This window comes from Ammospiza caudacuta, chromosome 1 (genome assembly GCF_027887145.1).
Source record: "Ammospiza caudacuta isolate bAmmCau1 chromosome 1, bAmmCau1.pri, whole genome shotgun sequence".
NCBI lineage: Eukaryota > Metazoa > Chordata > Aves > Passeriformes > Passerellidae > Ammospiza > Ammospiza caudacuta.
Genome location: NC_080593.1, coordinates 134,403,543 through 134,421,518, shown reverse-complemented (window position 1 = coordinate 134,421,518; position 17,976 = coordinate 134,403,543). Strand labels below are relative to the sequence as shown.

Here is a 17,976-nt window from a genome sequence, read left to right as displayed (position 1 = left end):
ACTTAAATAAATGACCCATTGGTCCAAGAAGAAGCTGCTTTGCTCCAGACACCTTTATCTCCTTGTAGCCCTTTTATCGTCCTATGAAAAAGAAGAAGTTATGGTAGCTCTGACTTAGCTCTTCTTGAGCAACATGAGTTGTGAGGTGGTTGGCTCCTGGAAGAACTGGCCATTTTGCTTTGATTTTAGTCCAGTCTTGTTTCTGGAGGACGTGCAATAGAACTGTGACATCTTTTTGTCACCAAGCTCCATACTCACCTCCCATGGCTGCACTATTTTATATTTCTACAGTATCTTTGTGAAATGGCAAAAAGAGTACTAAAGATCTTTATGCTGCTCAGTTTTTCCATGGTCCAGCAAAGCCCTTTGTAGCTCATATTTGTAACTGATGTGGACATACACTTTTTAGGGAGAGTTTGGGCAAGGCATGAACTGTGGTCCAGGGTGGACAGCTTTTCTATGCTGTGTGTAGCTATGGAGAATAAGACAACAGAATCAAGCCCATTGATTGACTAGTCAGGTATTTATTTGTTTTTAACATGCAAAACCAGTACAACAATCACAGAAGCTAGAAAAAATGTAGCACTGATAAAAGTATTCATGCAGAATGAGTATTGTACTTGAACTATCCTCCACAATCATCAGTCAGTCTGTCCCAATATTTATAGTTCATCATTACAACTGCCAAAACTGGCAACCACAAGGATTGTTGTCTCAATTAAAGACAGTAAACAGATTGTCCCATTTTTTTTTAATGAAAAAATCTAAAATGTAATACTTCACAGTTTAACATGTTTATTCATTTAAGCGAGCTAAAAAATAGTGGTGTGACATCTGCTTGAGAGACACTGGTACCTAACATTTTGGCTGTCTCCCCACTAATTTGATTGGGATTAAGGGGAGATAAAAGGATGAGTAGAGAATTCTGTCAATTAAATTAATTGATGAATTGCAAAAAAAAAAAAATCACTCTTGGAAATGTGTATAAAGAAATTCATCTACAAAAATGCATTACCGCAAACTAAGAGGATGATGGAAAAAAGTACTGCAAAATATCTCCACTGGCTCTTTCAGGAAAAAATATTGTAAGCATAAGATCACAGATAATCTTTGCCAATTTATTCATCTCATGGCTTCACTTCCCAAAGTGCAGGCATAATCCACTGTAAAATCTTTTAGGATGCAGTTCCAACATCGCATTTCTGCTGTCTTATTGATGTGCCATACTGTTATTTTCTTAGTCATAAGCACCACTAATTACTATGCTACTGTAAGTAGAACTTGAAATGCAATCAAGATCTGTAGTATCTCTTTTGTTGGCACTGTAACTCGCCTACTATGCTTTTCAAGTATAGCTCTCTGCAGAGGATTGTCCTGAATGCATTTGACCTTCACAAGTGGCTCAGTTGTGCCTTATAGGGATGACAATCCCTTATCAATCATCACTCTGCTGGGAGCTCCTAGCAGCGTCTTCCTTCTGAAAATGGCAGCATACAAAACTTGGCCCTAAGTCAGCAGATGAGCCTTTTCCATGGTAGCAATCTTCATGGAAGAGGCATGAACCGTTTTGTAGGGCTTTCACTGTGCTTTCCTTTAGTAGACTTGTTTAAAACCTGCATTTTCAAACAAAACTTTTAGGTCAGCTGCTCTAGAGGACACCTAAGTAAACAGATGAGTTTGCTCTTGTAGCTACTTGCAGTTATGTGTTGCAGCACAATCTCCCAGTCTACATGTCCTGCTACAGCTGGTCTGATGCATGGAAGGAGCTGATTCTGAATCACATGGTGTCTATATGATATGCAACAGAGAACATTAACTACAGCATTCTTCAAGAAAAGTTTAAATGTTTCTCTAGGGTCTATTAGGGAAATGCTTAACATGCCTCCTAAGCTTCCAGTAAAATATGTTTATGGACTCTAGCTAATAGAGCTAGAGCCTTTCCTTGGCAATGTTCACTAGAAGCACTAGTAGAAATACTAGACTGAGGCTTCTGTCATGAGATGGTCTACATGCTGGTTCTGCTTTTGAAGAATCAAAGAAAAAAGGAAAACCACCTAGGAAGATTTACAGAACAAAATCACTTCTGGAAGACTGTTATGCCTTCCTAGGCAGAGATTATTCCAGACAGGACATCTGCTCCCACCCACAGCACAAGGACTCAGTATAGGCATCTCCTCCACAACATCTGCTAGAAAGAAATTAAATTTACGACAGGATGTACTCCATTACTACTGATGTCTACCTTTTCCTTCAGATGAATATTTTTGAAAAAACTATCAAGCCAGGTGTGCTATGTAAATTATTTGATCAGCAATCCTTCTTTGAAACAAGCATATAAAAATACTAATTTTATAGTCTTGTACAACTGAAGTGATAGAGCTGCATGGATCAACTCCAGAAAGAGATCTGATCTATTAGTATTGGGTAGGATGTCAAAGGAAGTTCTCTTCATTGTCTTTTATGCATTCATAGGCCACATTTAGTTTTATATGGGTTTAGTGGCTAGAACTGCCTAAAGTGATTCAGATATTCTAAAACTGACATCAGTGCTTACTTTTCAACATTGTGCTGTTTAGATGGCTTTAATGTCCTTTCAAATGTATACATAGTTCAATGTGGTCAACATCAATAAGAGAACCAAATAGAAAAAAAATCATTTATTAATAAAATAGACACCAAGCAACTCATACAACGATAGATGGTCCAAAATCCAAAAGGCATATTTCAATCTCAGATATAATTAAGGGCAAAATAAGCCAAATGTCCCATTAGGAATTATTGTACAGTTAAGAGATGTGTATTTGCTGCAATATTTACTACATATTTCTACATACACTGAACAGAAACTCTACCTACAAAAAAAAAGATGGACTTTTTACAAAAGCATGAAGTGACAGCACAAGAGAGAGTTGATTCATACTAAAAGGAAGTAAGTTTAGATTAGATATTAAGAAAAAATTATTTATTCTGAGGGTGGCGAGGCACTGCAACAGGTTGCTCAGGGAAGCTGTGGATGCCCCATTCCTGGAGGTGTTTGACACCAGGACGGGGCTTTGAGCAATGTGCTCTAATGGAAGGTGTCTCTGTCCATGGCAGAAGTATTGAAATTGGATGATCTTTTGCATCCCTTCTAACCCAAACCATTCAATGATTTCACGATTCTATGATCTTTCATGCAAATGAAAAGACCTAATCCAAACAAAGTAAATAGACAAACAGCAAACTGTGGGCAATAAGGACTCATAAGCTACACATCAGTGAAGCTGATAGAATCACATATACAAGCACTTCAGATTTGGTCTGATTCACAGTTTTAGGAAATGGAATATTCCTGTTCTAGGAACTTCATGTTCACAAATTTGGCAGTAAGTAAGTAATTGCTTGCTTTTTAACACAACCAATTGAGAGAGCAGGTTATGAGAGAGAGAGAGAGCAAGAGAGAGCAGATCATTGAGAAGGATGACCTGCATGAAGGAAGTAACTACGTATCTTTCTCAGACCATACATGACCCAGAGAGCTATGTGCTGACATTAAGGAAGCAATCCTTCCAGCATGTTATAGAACATGAAAATTGCTAGTGTAAAGTAACAGGAGAGGAGTAACAGGAGAGGTCTGCAGCTTCTGTGACATGCGGTTGGGTGCTGGTGGAGTGAAAGGCATGTCACATGCAAGGAGACGGCTTGTCATATGCTTTTCCCTCCACTGGAAGTTGGGCCATGTGTCAGATAACGCTTCACCATAAATTCAACATGTTGCAAGGTGTTTGGTCAAGTAGGTGATTAGTAGCAGACTGTAAGTCATATACAGAAATGTTAGGATTTTGTGCCTGTAAGAGTCATACATAGAAAATGAGATATATTTGCATATATAATTTTCTCTTTCATATATTCTTCGGAAGACTGTTGTACTCTGAATTTCTAGAGTCGTTGTTTTGCATGGCATAAAGTGAATGAACACTATGACAAATATGAAGTGGATCCTTGGGGACTCATAATGTATATGGTCATAGTTACTACATGGTTTAAAAATTAACTGTATTGATCCAAGTTTCTTAAGTGGTGATAATGGGACTGTGTCAATTTAAAAGAAATATATTTTCCATTATAATATTTGCTGTGATTTGTATCCCTTTGTATTCAAAATCAGTATAAGAAATCTTAGCCAGGCATCTCAGGAACAAGACAGTAAATACCTCAGTTGCAATTAAATCTAACATTCAGCTCTGAAATTTATGTCAAAGGCAAAACCAAGCCTCAGAATTATGAAAACTTTTCTGAAAGTCAGCCTGTCTAAATTTTCTTGTGACATTCAGCACCAGTGGCTTTACACATTCTTGATATCAAACGGAATCGGAACTGAATCTCAGTCAGAGAAAGACTGACCACACTTTTAAGAGGACCAAAACTGAGTCTTTACATCCACAAGCTCAGTTATATGGCAAACTCAAAGCAGAACAGGATAAAGCCAGAATTTTAAAGCTCCCTGCAGCTGCTCTGACACACCAAATTCTTCAAGGGGCTTTTGGCTATGAAAAGGAAAAAAATGCTATCTACAGTGCCTAATTTGAAAGGTATTTTGCAAGAACTGAAGGATGTAATGGAGCCAAGATTTACCAGTTATTAGTATGCCAGGAGAAAAAATGTTTCCTTATTACTTACAGCTTCTCACATTAGTTAGATGATTAAAATGATTGTATAGCTGAAAAGGAATGTTTTTATACAACATGCCCCTAATAGGTAGAGCAAGTTGATACCAAAACCATCAGGAAGAGCATAATTAAAACACAATTTTGACTTTATATTAATAGTAGACCAATACACTAATTAAAACCAACATCAACTAAACTTTCTATTTACACTAGTTCAGACAGCACAGGAGGCAAAGAACTGTGTTTCAGAAGCATATGTGAATGTTAGAGCTTCTGTCATCCAGGTGCCATTTCTAACAGAACACATGTGTGCTGAACAGTTGGTAAAAGAATGAAAAAGATTACTGCAGATATATGGGCACACAGAATCTGGAATGACAGAAAATTAAGTCCATATAGAAGGTGACAGACTGCTTGTAAGAATATATTCTTTTCCTACAATTTCTTCCATCTTCATGCATGCGCACACATGCACAAGAAAGATTAAAAGGGAGAGAAAGGATGAGGGTGTTTTGATATATTATAAACACAAATGAAGAAAAGACTTTTTATTTGGTATTTCTGCTTCCTTTTCAGAAAGGAACAGAAAACTAATTTGGTTATTAGGAAGCTCTGATTCCTAAATTCAGTCAAGGCAGACACTCCTGTGAAGTCAGCATCAATACCCATGATAATAGTAGCACCTGTCTTTTGACATCAAAGTTTTCTGCCTGAGAAAAACATAATGTAAACAATAAACTTCATGTATTGTACTGTTGCTCCTGGCTTTGATGTTAGACAAATACACTTGGCCAGGCATAAGTGTTCTTATGTTGGAGACCTGGAATGTGACTGACGTAGTGCAAAACTTTCTTATGAATTTGGACTGAAGAAATGGTATATTTACTGTCTTACAGTGAAGGGACTGTGTGTTCCTATGTAGTCTTGTTGAAGCTGAAGAAATCTTGATGATAGATTCATTGCATCTGCTAGTTTTCATCTGGATCCAGATCAAGGTCCACTTCATTGGAAACATTAAGATAAAAAAAAGCATAGAAAGCCAACAAAAATACCAGTATAGCTGCAAGGACAAGGGCAACTTCCTGTAGAAATAAAAGAAAACAAAAACCTGTTAGAAATAATAACATATTTTCAGATTAATCAGGATTAAATGTTATTTCTCTTCTACAATGCACATCAAAATAACATCAGACATAATATAATTCCGTAAGGCATTGATACTTTATTGATTTCTCTATTGTGGTTACCATTCGAAGTGTTGTAGAATCCATTCACTCACCATTTAGTGAGTCTGATATACCATCAGAAAGAGGATATTTAGCTTAAAAATCTTTAGTCTTACCTAGAAATAGGAGCTTTTTATCTTTTTATTATTCAATTCCTTCTTTTTTAAGGAAAAGACAGAATTCACAAACTACAGTTTTGAACACAAATTTAAGTTATGAATTTACACTGTGAATTTTGATGTTTTCTAGCAATATGTTACTGCTTTTTGCCAACAAATTTGTAATTTTTTAATGAAGCAAACACAGTATGGTGGAAGTCAATGAAAATTGCTACCTCTACCTCCCAACCTCCTGGCATGCAGTACAACATGGAACTACATACTCCCTCAGAATTGGATGAAACTTTTCTTTCTTCAGCTCTGCAATAAGGCAAAAAGCACAACAATTTGCACTTGCCTCTCTTCCCATAAAATATTGCAACTTGCTGCATCTTCCTTAATTAACATAAAAGAGACTTCCAAAGTATACATGATTTATAGCAGCTTTCAGAAACAGAAAAATGTTTTTATACTACATATTATACTCATTATGTGACCGCCTATCATCTTAAGGCTGGACTCTGTAAAAATGCAATTATAGTTCAATCATCCTCTTAATATTTCTTCTATTTCCTGTATTTCTTTCCTTTTAATTTCATTCAAACACACCGTATTACTAATTTTTAATTTTTTATTTTTTGTAAGGCACAGCACACTTTCTATAGTTGACCCTCATTTTCCTAGAAAATGAAAGATGAAAGATAAATTTGAGAAAAATCCTTATGTCCCTTCAGCTTTCAGGAAGTATGACACTATAGCTAACAACTTCTACTGCTTGACTCCTGATCATCATGATGAACTTTCAAAATTGTGCACTCAAGATGCTCCAAAGGTTAGTTTGTACCTCCAAATCCCACTCTCTCTCTAAGGAAAGAAGCAGAACTTCCCCTCAAATTCTCAGCTTCACATTAAGCCACAAAACAATTACATCAGAATGATCCCAATGTACATTTAAAATGAGAGAAGAAAAAAAAGTTCAGTGATTTTATAACAACTGATCTGAATTGGTACAGAAGATGTCACATAAAACCTATTCTGTCAGTGAGACTGAAAGGAGATGCCTACACTGAACCAAGACAACAAGACACCCTTTACTGTCCAAGGAAAAAAATCTGTCCATCTTGTGTCCTCTAAGAGGCCAGGTGAATTCTTCCCAAAAATTACCATTTCTTCCCTTAGACTAGAAGGGAGTGCAGATGGTACCTCTTGTGTGCACTGCGGGATTAATCCTACCCAGCATCTCTAGGTCGGTGGTGGCTTTGTGACCAGCATTGTGTTCACTGACATGAAGGAGTTAAAACTGTGCATTTCATTTTTTAAAGTCTAGCCCATAATCTGGCATTCTTCTATAGAGCAGCATTTAATTTGCATTTACATGAATGCATTATATAGTTTATCAGAATGTTGGATCAATAATTCAACATATGCCATCTAATAAATTTTGAAATACTACTGCCTAGTTGGCATATGTTCTATAGGAGCATATTCTTTATTCTATAGAAACCTTTGCTTTCTATTTTATATGGATGATTGAGATGTATTTTAAATTTGTTTTACCACATTAAAATTGCTCCTGCAAATTTGCTGAGGCTGTTGGCTACAGATTTCAACTACATTTCCCTCTTAGAATTGTACCATCCTCTGAACTTCATCCTCCTGATTTCATGATTTGATTTTTAAAAAGTACATCTAATTCACTCATACGTTAAAGGAAAGTGATTTTTGCTTTGTTGCAGTTGCAACACATCAGTATCTCACAAAAGGGCATGGCAGCATCAGACAGGTTTCATTTATTTGCTTGTATCCACAGCTGTGCTCCCAGACCCATCTGGCCACACAGCTACTAATCTTAAGAGGATGTAATAAACAAGTGACATACAACTGCAGGCTCCATCTGCTCAGGAGAGTGGACAACAAAACCGCACAATGCAGGCACCGTTCACACTTGACACAGAGAGCAAATTCATTCCAATTTTAAAAAGTTTTTTCTGTGTTTGGATGCCACACTTCCCACGCTTTCTGCTTTACAATAGGTTCACCTTTCCCCTCCCTCCTCCCCAGTATCCCTTATGAAATGCTGTGAGTAGCAGCAGCAAATTTTCAGGAACCTTTGCATTAAAAATTTTTTTCAAAGGAAGTGGAATTGGGAAAATCTTGAGTTTTACTCTCAGGCTGCCCAGTAACTGCTTGACAGAAGCTGTTCTTTAATTCCTCTGCCTAAGTTTCACAGTGAGTAACACTGTGATAACAATACTATTTTCCCTGCACAGCCATTAGGAACTGTGTGGGTGCATCAGTATTTATTATCCCTGGGAATGAAAAGTCTTACTAAAACTCCAGGTTCGAGAGTTATGCAAGAACCTCAGTTTTGAATTACTGAAAAAGGCAGAGTAACAAAAATATAAAATAAATGACCTTACAAAGGACATCTGGCACACAGCTAGGGATATGCAATCTCTTAAGAATTGCATCCAGGTTATGGACTTTTATAAACATAAATTTTGCAAGGTAAATAGCAAATGAGATGCTGCACCACTGTACTGTATTTGCAACAACAGATATATATTGTCATTTTAATTTGTTTTATACTTTTCAGGCTTTGCTATTTGTATTTTAAGTCATGCATAGAAATGAAATGTTAAAATACTCCCTGCTTGGCATATACAGCTCCCTTTCTCTTGCATTTTATGGATCATCCCCATCATCCTCTGCAAAATCCATTTACTCAAAGGATTTTACCATGAATAATTAAAGAATAGATAAAAAGTTCTATAGAAACAAACTTAACATGATCAGAGGGCATTTTCTCCTTTTTTTTTTTCTTTTATATCATGGTACAGAACACTAGGAAACAACATTACTACTCTCAAATCCCAAAGTACAGTCATAGAAGCCTTTAAAAAGGAACAGAATTTTCTATTTTATTCTCTTACATGTAGAATAGCATATGTAGAACCCTACTGATTTCAGTTTGGTTAAGTTTTCCAGAAACTTTTCATAAAGGAAATGCATACCATTACAGCATGATGTAGATTTAATTCTCCTATCATTTTTTGTTAGTTTTATGTCTCTCAAGCCAAAATGCTTGGATTATGTCCTCAAATTCACCTAATGGAGCAAGTGGCAGAGCTGGGATCTAAACAAGATTAATCAGGAGAGGGGGTGAGGAAAAAATGTTGGCTATGATAACAAAAATCTGGACACTATGTATGGCAGCATCCTATCCTACTCATATAGAGAAATATCATACTTCCAGGAAATGTCAGGGGGGTTTTACATGTTTTTTAATTGTCCTTCAAATACAATCACACCATTTTTACCTGAAACCTGCTTAAAATTAGGTGAAAGAGTAGCACAAATTGTTCTCTTTGAATTGCTAAATTCTCCCTAGTTCTTTCTGAAGAGATGAAAAGAAGATCATTCTGACCAAGGACACTTGTGCAAATAAATGTATAGGAACTCACAATCTTTTTACCTCATATAGTTTTTAACTGAAGACTTTAGGTGGATATTCACTGCAACCATGTTTTAGAGTTTCAATAAAATTGTGTTTATAAATGAATGTTTACTTCCTTAATGCAAGACATTCTACAGCTAACAGAAGGCAACAAAAGTAATTTATGAACTTTAATCCACACTTTTAGATTCCAACTTTTTACTGTGAAAACTTCAGATGGAAGAAAGATCATTGTTGTCTTAAATAATGAGAACAAGGTACTATTAGAAAGTCATCAAAAACACCTGGCTCTGTGCCTGCAAAACAACAGGATTCATTTTAAAACAGCTAGATGCAAAATAGTGTGTACAGGTATCAAAGATGCATACAGTACTTTAAAGTGGAGTGCTCTGCCTTGAAAAACTGTGACTCTAAGAAGGTCTTCGGATTTCATGGGTAACTACTCCCTCAGTGTGATTTCTGGATGCACAAAGGTGGAGGGATTTCCAGCAGGGAGATGACCAGTATTTATTTTACCATAGAGAAGAATGAGAGGTAGTTTGGTTACAGCATGTAACTATATACACCTTTAAGTAAAGCACCTATTTAAGTAAAGCATTTCACTGTGTGGGGTCCTTTTATCCTGTTTACAAGAAACTTTCAAGGCCCAGCTGCAGTTAGGTCAGTCTTGAACTAACACGCCATTTTCTAGGAGCATGAATGATTGAACATTCTTAAGGAAAATATGGACTTCCATATCTGTGAGTCCTTAATCAGCTGATCTCCCTCAAAAAAAAATGTTTTTATTTAGCAATTGGAAAGAATACTTCAACTTTGGCTTGTGTGAAAAGAAGGACTTGGCTGCCAGGAGTCAGCAAACTCAGCACTCCTAGCTGCTCCTCTCCTTCAGGGCCCCAGGAAAACTCAGATTACTCCAACAGACAGTGCTACATTCTGAACCACACAAGTATCAGGTTATTAAAAGTAATAGCACCCTATGTTTAACTGCTCAGACTTTTTTATATAGCATCAAAAGTTTTCTGATGTTGACATTTTCCTCCAATTGTATTGATTTTGTTTCCAGGATTTGAGGTTTTGCTGTTGTTGATTATTCTTTGAAGTGCTACAGACTGGTCCTAAGTAGAGACATAAGAAGGTTTGAGAAAGATGGTCTACTGCTCCAAGCTGGTACAGGAAATCCTCCTAAGATTTTGGTGGGTACAACCTCTTCACATCTCAAACCACCATGATTACAATACTTATGTGTTCAGGTGAGGTAAGGATCTGATTTTGTTCTTCTCTTTGTTGTCTCCCCTCCCTTTGATTTCAAGGTCAGGGATCAAAGTCTGACTAAAGGGATAGCTGGGAATATCACACTTTATCCACTGCTGGCACATTAATCTGCTCTGCATTTTGTGAGACACATAAGTTGGTTTGAAGACCCACAATACAAAGTGCTTGGACTTTGCAGAAAGTATTTGGATGAAATTTTATGATCTGTAACATACAGAAGTGCACATCAAATGATCTAATAGTCTCTTGTGGCCTTAATTTCTACAAAGCTATGAAACTGTATCTTGAAAAATGTAGTTCACTAATTTAGCAGATTATGAATAGCATGAAATTGGAGAATATCTTTTGCTAAAATACACCAGGAATGTGTTGTTATCTATTCCTATCTAACTTGTTCCAGATGAAAGAAACTCTCCATAGTGAGGATCTAACTACACAACAGATGAAGAAGATATGTAAAAGAATGACAGACAGTAAGCTCTCACTTTGTTTAGGAAACATTTTTTCCTTAGCTGAATCGATGTACTGTGTTGCTAATAATTCTCTGTGGAGTGATATTCTGCAGTCAATAATGTCTTTGCAGGTACATTGCAAATACTACTGTTTTGTGCCTACCTTTCAAGAAGAGAGAGAAAACTTCATCACTTGTTCCATGGACTACTAATTTGTTCTTGCAGCCTGTGAAAAAAATCTCTCCCCAAGAACTCCCATAACTTTTGGTCTCTGCATACTAAACTCCAGCTATCTGGGGGCCAAGCTTCCACACTTCTCAAACCATTTTCTGCCTGTCACCCTCCTGCTGGCATGTTTTCCTCACCCAATGAGAGCAGATCTAGCACCAGTGGTGGAAAGGCCTTCCTGCTCCACTTGGTAAGGATGAACAGCTGGGCTTCCAGCAGGACAAGCCCCATGCAGGGGGCCGACAAAATGACCCAAAGAAAGCTCAGAGGCTCCCTTTTTGGTACTGCTACAAAGGATTTTGTCTTATCCAAACACCAGGAGACATACAGCACATTGCTTTCTCTTGGAGCTGTTCCTTGAGACTGGGTCCTGCTTTTCCAAGAGACACAATATATTTTGGCACTGTCTACATTAGTGTCACACATACGAACAGAGCCAGTACAATAGCTCTGCTACAATATTTAATCTTTAAACATGTTTAAAGAGCAAATATGACACACCAAGTACTAGCATGGTCACCCTGCTTGAACTAACTTTGGATAGTTATTAGTACTCAGCTGCTTCTCTGACATTATCAACACAGATAAAAATCCCTCATTGGGGAAATTAAAAAGTACTAAATGCCAGTGACTGGAAGAAACTTTGTTACTTTAAACCTTGCATTAAAATGACAAGGCAATCAAAGTTTGACAAGACAAGCTAATTAGTATGCCAGCGATGAAATGTGAAGAATCTCCAGGGGATTGGTTCTGAAAAGTTTTATGTCATTTATAGGGCCTTTTTTTAAGCTAATGTTGTCAGCTTTCGTGGTGAAATACACAACAGTTGAATTTCATTATCCTCATTGAAATTAAGGACTAAAATCCCTTCACTATTTTCTAGTCCTCTATTTTTTCTGCCCTAAATACTACATTAAGTCTTAGTTTACAGCATGTAATTTCTTCAGGACACTAATGCAAAACAACCCTAGAGTTATCAATGACATAAAACAGCCTATTGTTTTAAGTGGCTGTATGGTGCTGATTGTGTTAGCTTATTGTGTGTATGTATTTCACAGAACTACAAACATATACCCCTTTCCCAGAAAGTTTATACTTTTACATTTATCCTTCCTCTACAATATTTTTATTAGCTTGAACTTAGCTTTTTTTATAATAAAAGGTTAATTTATTTTGAAATGCTGCATACTGCATCATGTACTGAATAAATACGCATAAAGACAAAGAACATGCCAAATACACATATGTGTCTGGTTTCTTCTCAAAGATTTACAAGAACTTTGGACATTTCTATTTAAAATGCCTACTTATTACAATGCATTGTAGCTCTATCACCTTTTTTTTTTTCTCAACACAGATTTAAGTTAATCAATTGCTACATCACAGAATTAGGGCCTACATAATAAAAAAAGACTAAAATCTCTGCCTTTGGAAGGTGAATCATGTTACTTATTAGCATTACTCATCCCAGGGAAAAGGAGGAGCTCTTAAGAGACAGTGGGGAGTAGAAATGGTTTTCTGCTTGGGGTGGCAGGTGAATTCCCTGCTGACCTACCTCACCTCTCCAGGTGCCCTTAAACAACAGATATGAGACCCTGGAATCTGAGGACCGGGGAGATGAGAATGTGGATGAAGATCCATCCAGGTTAGAGGGGTTGCCTAAGGCAGGGCAACCTACCCTGCACATCAAAACCTCCTCAATTAAGAAAAAAATAAGGGTAATAGTCATTGGTGACTCCCTTTTGAGAGGAATGGAGGGCCCAATATGCCAACTGGACCCAGCTCATAGGGAGGTGTCTGAGCCTTTGGAAAATCACCAACAAACTTCCCAGCTTGGCATGGCCCACTGACCATTGCCCACTGGTTTACCAGGTGGACACATACAAAGTTCCAGCAAGACTAAGGATGATCAAGTGGGACCTCAAGGCATTGAGACAACTGGTCAAGGGATCTGAAGAACAAATTGTGTTCTCGTCTGTCCTGCCAGCTGCTGTCACAGCAAACATAAGTTGTCAAGAATTATTTCAAAAATTATCCAGAAAACAAGAGAGGAGGATTTCGGATAGGTGCGGAGGATGGAAGTAAAAAGATGGCACTTGGCAGCTGGAGGATCTTAATGCCGGACTGAGCAAAACAAGTCGTGCTCCAGAGAGGGGTTATGGGGCTTCACAACTAAGCAGCCTCTCCAGGGGTAAAGGAGATTTCCCTACAGATGCTCCAGGAGCATCTACTGCCCATGGTGAAGTTCTGCTGCTGGAGGGATTGAGCAGGGTGAAGAGCTGTCACTGTGAGGTGGGAAGAAGTGCACTTTTACCCCAAGACATTAAATACACTTCGCTTCCATGCTGAGCACTCTGGGCTCTGTAAGCAGAAGTGCAGAGTTTACTCTACAGAAATTGCCCACGTTCTGGTAGAAGTATTGGAAGTATTGTAACATTTACTAAGCCTGAAGTTGTTGGCATTAAGCAGGCTCAGTGAGAAGGATGCATTTAAAAGCCCTGCCTTCCTTCCCCTACAAGCAGATCCCCAAAGGGAAAGGTGCCCAACTTACCTTCCTTTTTGCTTCAGTTCTGTCAGTTTTTCTCAGCAATTTGGAAACAAAAGAAATTACTATGATGTATTTGGGAATGATCCAGATTTTTTTTAAGGTCCAGAAGCACAAAAAATATTACAGCCAGAAGAAAATATGTAAAATATTTTTTTTTTTAAGGCAGAAGCAGAATTGTGAACCTCAGACATCACACAGTGCAACTAGCAGAACCCCAGAAACACATCCACTCAGGACCAGGAGAGCACATGTGCACCTTAATAGCAAAAGTCCTTTATTCATTAATCCTCAATTGTTCATTATTTATATCACTACACATATGCTTTCCCATTCACCCTCATTTTTAGGAAAGAATTACTTAAGAAAATAAGGAAATTAAACAGGTTTTGAAGGACTAAATCTCATACTCTTCTCACTTGTGAAAGACATGCAAAAAACATGTTCATTTTAAAAGAATTAGGCTGTACACTAAGCCTCCAAGTAGAACATCACTTTTAAAAGGTCACGCCATTGAAAGAAAAATGAAAAGAAAAAGGAAAATTTAAAAAGAAAGGAAGGAAAAGGAACTCAAAAGGTTAATAATTTATCCTTTAAACAAAAAAGGCAATCTACTTTTTCTCATTAAAACCTGACACACAGCACTAACTGAGGAGATTATGTTGTGAAAACATACTGCATCACACGGTAATGCTTGATCGAGATCAGCAATCAGGAGCAAAAAGAAAGCACTGTTTCGTGATTATAATAGCAAATTCTGGAAGACAACCAAATACATCATCTGGCAGCCTAACAGCTGTTGCAGCTTGGTAGTAATACCTTGGCATTTGCTATAAGCTATAACTTGAAAAAATTGATTTCTCATCTGCCAGAAACAAGAAAATGTTCTCCTTTTAACATTTCTGAAGTTTCTTTTACTAGAATACCCAGAAAATGGATCTACTTTTTTATTTTCCTCGGGTTTTACTCTTGCTGTTAACAGTGTATCAGTTAGATTAAAAAAAAAAACAATTTGAGGAAAAAATACTGGAGGCAACATAAATAATGTGTGTTCAGACAGATCCTGTTTTGATGACATACTGGGTAGTAGATAACAGAGAATATTTCTAATTGTCCTCCTTGCTCATATTCACAGCTGTGATCCAAAGTAATTGTTATACTTCATACCTGCCTGAAAAGGGAACACTTTCAAAATAAAATTTAGTACCTTTCCATATGCTTTCCTTTGCTCTTAGTTAAGCCTTCTTTTTCCAAGTCAGAAACACTTCACAAGGATGCAGACTGAGACAATAATGCTGAGAATTAACAATACTTAACAAACCCACTCTAATTACTACTAGCATAGGATGAGAAGAGGAACATGAGAAATGTTTATTGTAATTCGTCTAACTATATGAAATAGTAAAGAATTTGTTCTGTGTGTAGACAGGCTCCCTGAAACCATCAATTTTCTAACCACACAAAAAGGTTTACTTTTTAAACCTTAAAGTAAACATGCATCATAACAAGGACACAGACTACGTAAAATCTTTCAGCACTTCAAATATTCAAGTCATTTTAGGGTTAAGTAAAAGCAGTTAATCATAAATATTTCAGATTCTAGTATTCTACTTAGATTTTCAAGTGTCATAAACAATATCTCTCAGAAATCAATATTCACACAGTACATCTATGGGGAAAAGAAACAAACACAAAGGTGGTTTGAGCTATCAAAGAAGTCTCTACCTTTACGCCTAGTGCAGTTTTCTTGGCCTCTGCTTTTAATCTTGTAGCTCTTAACATAGGCCTGGTTTTCTTATAATCTTGTTTCCCTAGAGTAAAAAAGCATATTCAATGAAAACAATGTAAAAACAATGCAAAGAATATGAGCATTTATTTCAGTTGAAAAGTTAGATACAACATATTAAAAACACCTCACAGTCCAGCATTTTAAACAACAGCTACTCTGTCACACAGGGATTCAATCTGTGCAACAGCCACACTTAACACAGACAGTGACAGAAACAAGATCTGACAAATCAGAACCTGTTACTACAGAGTGACATTGAAATACATCTATGGATAGATACCCACTACTACAATGTTTAATAAATTGTTCCATAGGAATCAGTTAGCAAATAAGTTGATTAAAGGTAGATTATACTTTTCCCTCTCATTGAAATCAAAACAAAAATTTCCATTAGAATTTTTCTTGCTTAGTCATCTCTAATGCACATATAAATGTGGAAGACAAGACATTCTGGTAAATGTAAAGGTTTGTAGTTCTGAACTGGAACATTATTTGCAGGTATCAGAACTCAGAGATATGGAGATCAGTCTAAGTAAATGCTAATAAAATCATTGCTTGACACCATCTGCTTGTAGAAACATGTTACACAAAATCTTCTAGATTAACTTTCTTCAAGTTACAGGAACTATCTCTTGAAGACACAAAGAGTGCAGCCCAGGGCTTGATCACACTGAGTCAATATGAACTGAGTTCAGAGGAGGACATGTAAGCATTCAGAAATGGTATAAATCATTTATCTCAACTTAATAATAAAGCATAAAAAACCTGATATCTCTCAGGGATATTTCTGCTGTCTGAAAGGCTTGTTAGTGTTCTATCATGAACTATTAACCATAGCTTCTTTAGGTTAACAGAAGTCAAGGTACAGATACAGTCACAAAAGGAGAAGAAAAAGAAGAATCTGTGAAGAAACTGCTCAGAGGCATACAGCCTCAGTACAACTGCTTTGGCTTTTTAAAAAAGTCCTTTTTATTTTTTCCCTCCTAATGCATACATATCTTTTTTTTTCTTTATGCCTAATTCCAAAGCTAAACCATAATGCTTAAAGTAATGTTTGGCCTTTTTTAAATCACTAAGTTCACCTATTTGTACATTAGCTTTCATTACTGTTACAGTCAAATAGTTTAACCTTTCCTTTAAAACTTTGTCCAGTGGTTTGTACACAAAAATCCCATTTATCCAAGCAGATGTGATTTTATATTCATAATCAATAATGCAAACTTCTCATTTTATGGCCACCTTGAAAACTGGGATATTATTGTGTAATGATGAAATACTGAAATGTGTCTCTTTCTAGTAATATACTGGATTCATGGAAACCCACTTCTGGCTTTGTCTGCTCCTTGTATTACCCTGCTCATACTCAATGCAGAGATGGTCTGTGCAGTATAACATGAATCCTGAACTCACATTACAAATTTGCCTTCATTATATCATCTCTCCTCAGCCCTACGGATTATATATTGGGAAGGTCTCCATACTGTTCTTTGTTCTTTGGTCAGATATTATTCATTATAGACTTGAAATAACTTAAAAATACTCAATAACAAATGGAAAAATAACTGAAACCATATGCATTAGGAATTAAAAAGAGGCAGCATATATCCAAGCAAACTCAGAAGACAGAGTGAAGAAAGGATGACAGAAAGATGATTTATGTCAGAGGCTCCAAAATATTCATCCAGTCAATACATCTTACTAGCAGGAAAGGACCACTGCACCATTATTTTTCAGAAGTCAGTAATATCTGATAATAGGATGCATCAGGAGTACAGTAATCTTTTAGAACAGCTGGAGAAAGACTTGCAGAAACCACAGAAATGGCTAAATCATGAGATTACATCAGCCAAAGAAACAATGTTGTTCTTCTCCCTAAAGTCTCACATTCATACTTTTGCCATGAAATAGTTAAAAGATCTTTCAGAATTTCCATTACAAATGGCAGGAGTTTATTACTCATAAACATACACTCCAGGCTGAAACTTGGCATAGACACACCCCAGCCTTGAATTTTTTGTTTGTTTGTTGGGAGCCAACTTTCATAAGTGATGCAGCTATTCTTACTTACTTACTTGTGAACAAACTATAGAAATGTATCAATCTGAAATGTTTAAGCACGAAAAATATCTTCATTTAGAACTATATAACTGACAAGCACTAAGTTCAATCTCAGTTCTCATAATTCAGGTTTGCTGCTATTCAGGGGTAAATGAAACAAGACGGTCAGAAATTTCCCTTCCAGTGATGCAACAGCATTAGC

The 17,976-nt window shown here is 36.7% G+C and overlaps 1 protein-coding gene across 2 annotated transcripts in view; it reads right to left on the bottom strand.

Annotated features, from left to right (window-relative positions):
* Nucleotides 1-2,642: 2,642 nt before the first annotated feature.
* Nucleotides 2,643-17,976, bottom strand: part of TRIQK (triple QxxK/R motif containing) — a 58,031-nt gene continuing 42,697 nt past the window's right edge. For both annotated transcript variants that reach the window (XM_058814294.1, XM_058814302.1), the window contains exons 4-5: nucleotides 15,653-15,738; nucleotides 2,643-5,731 (exon numbers count right to left, since the gene is read on the bottom strand). In XM_058814294.1, the coding sequence (XP_058670277.1) occupies nucleotides 5,618-5,731; nucleotides 15,653-15,738 (200 nt within the window). In that variant the 3' untranslated portion in view covers nucleotides 2,643-5,617. The remainder of the gene's footprint in view (nucleotides 5,732-15,652; nucleotides 15,739-17,976) is intronic.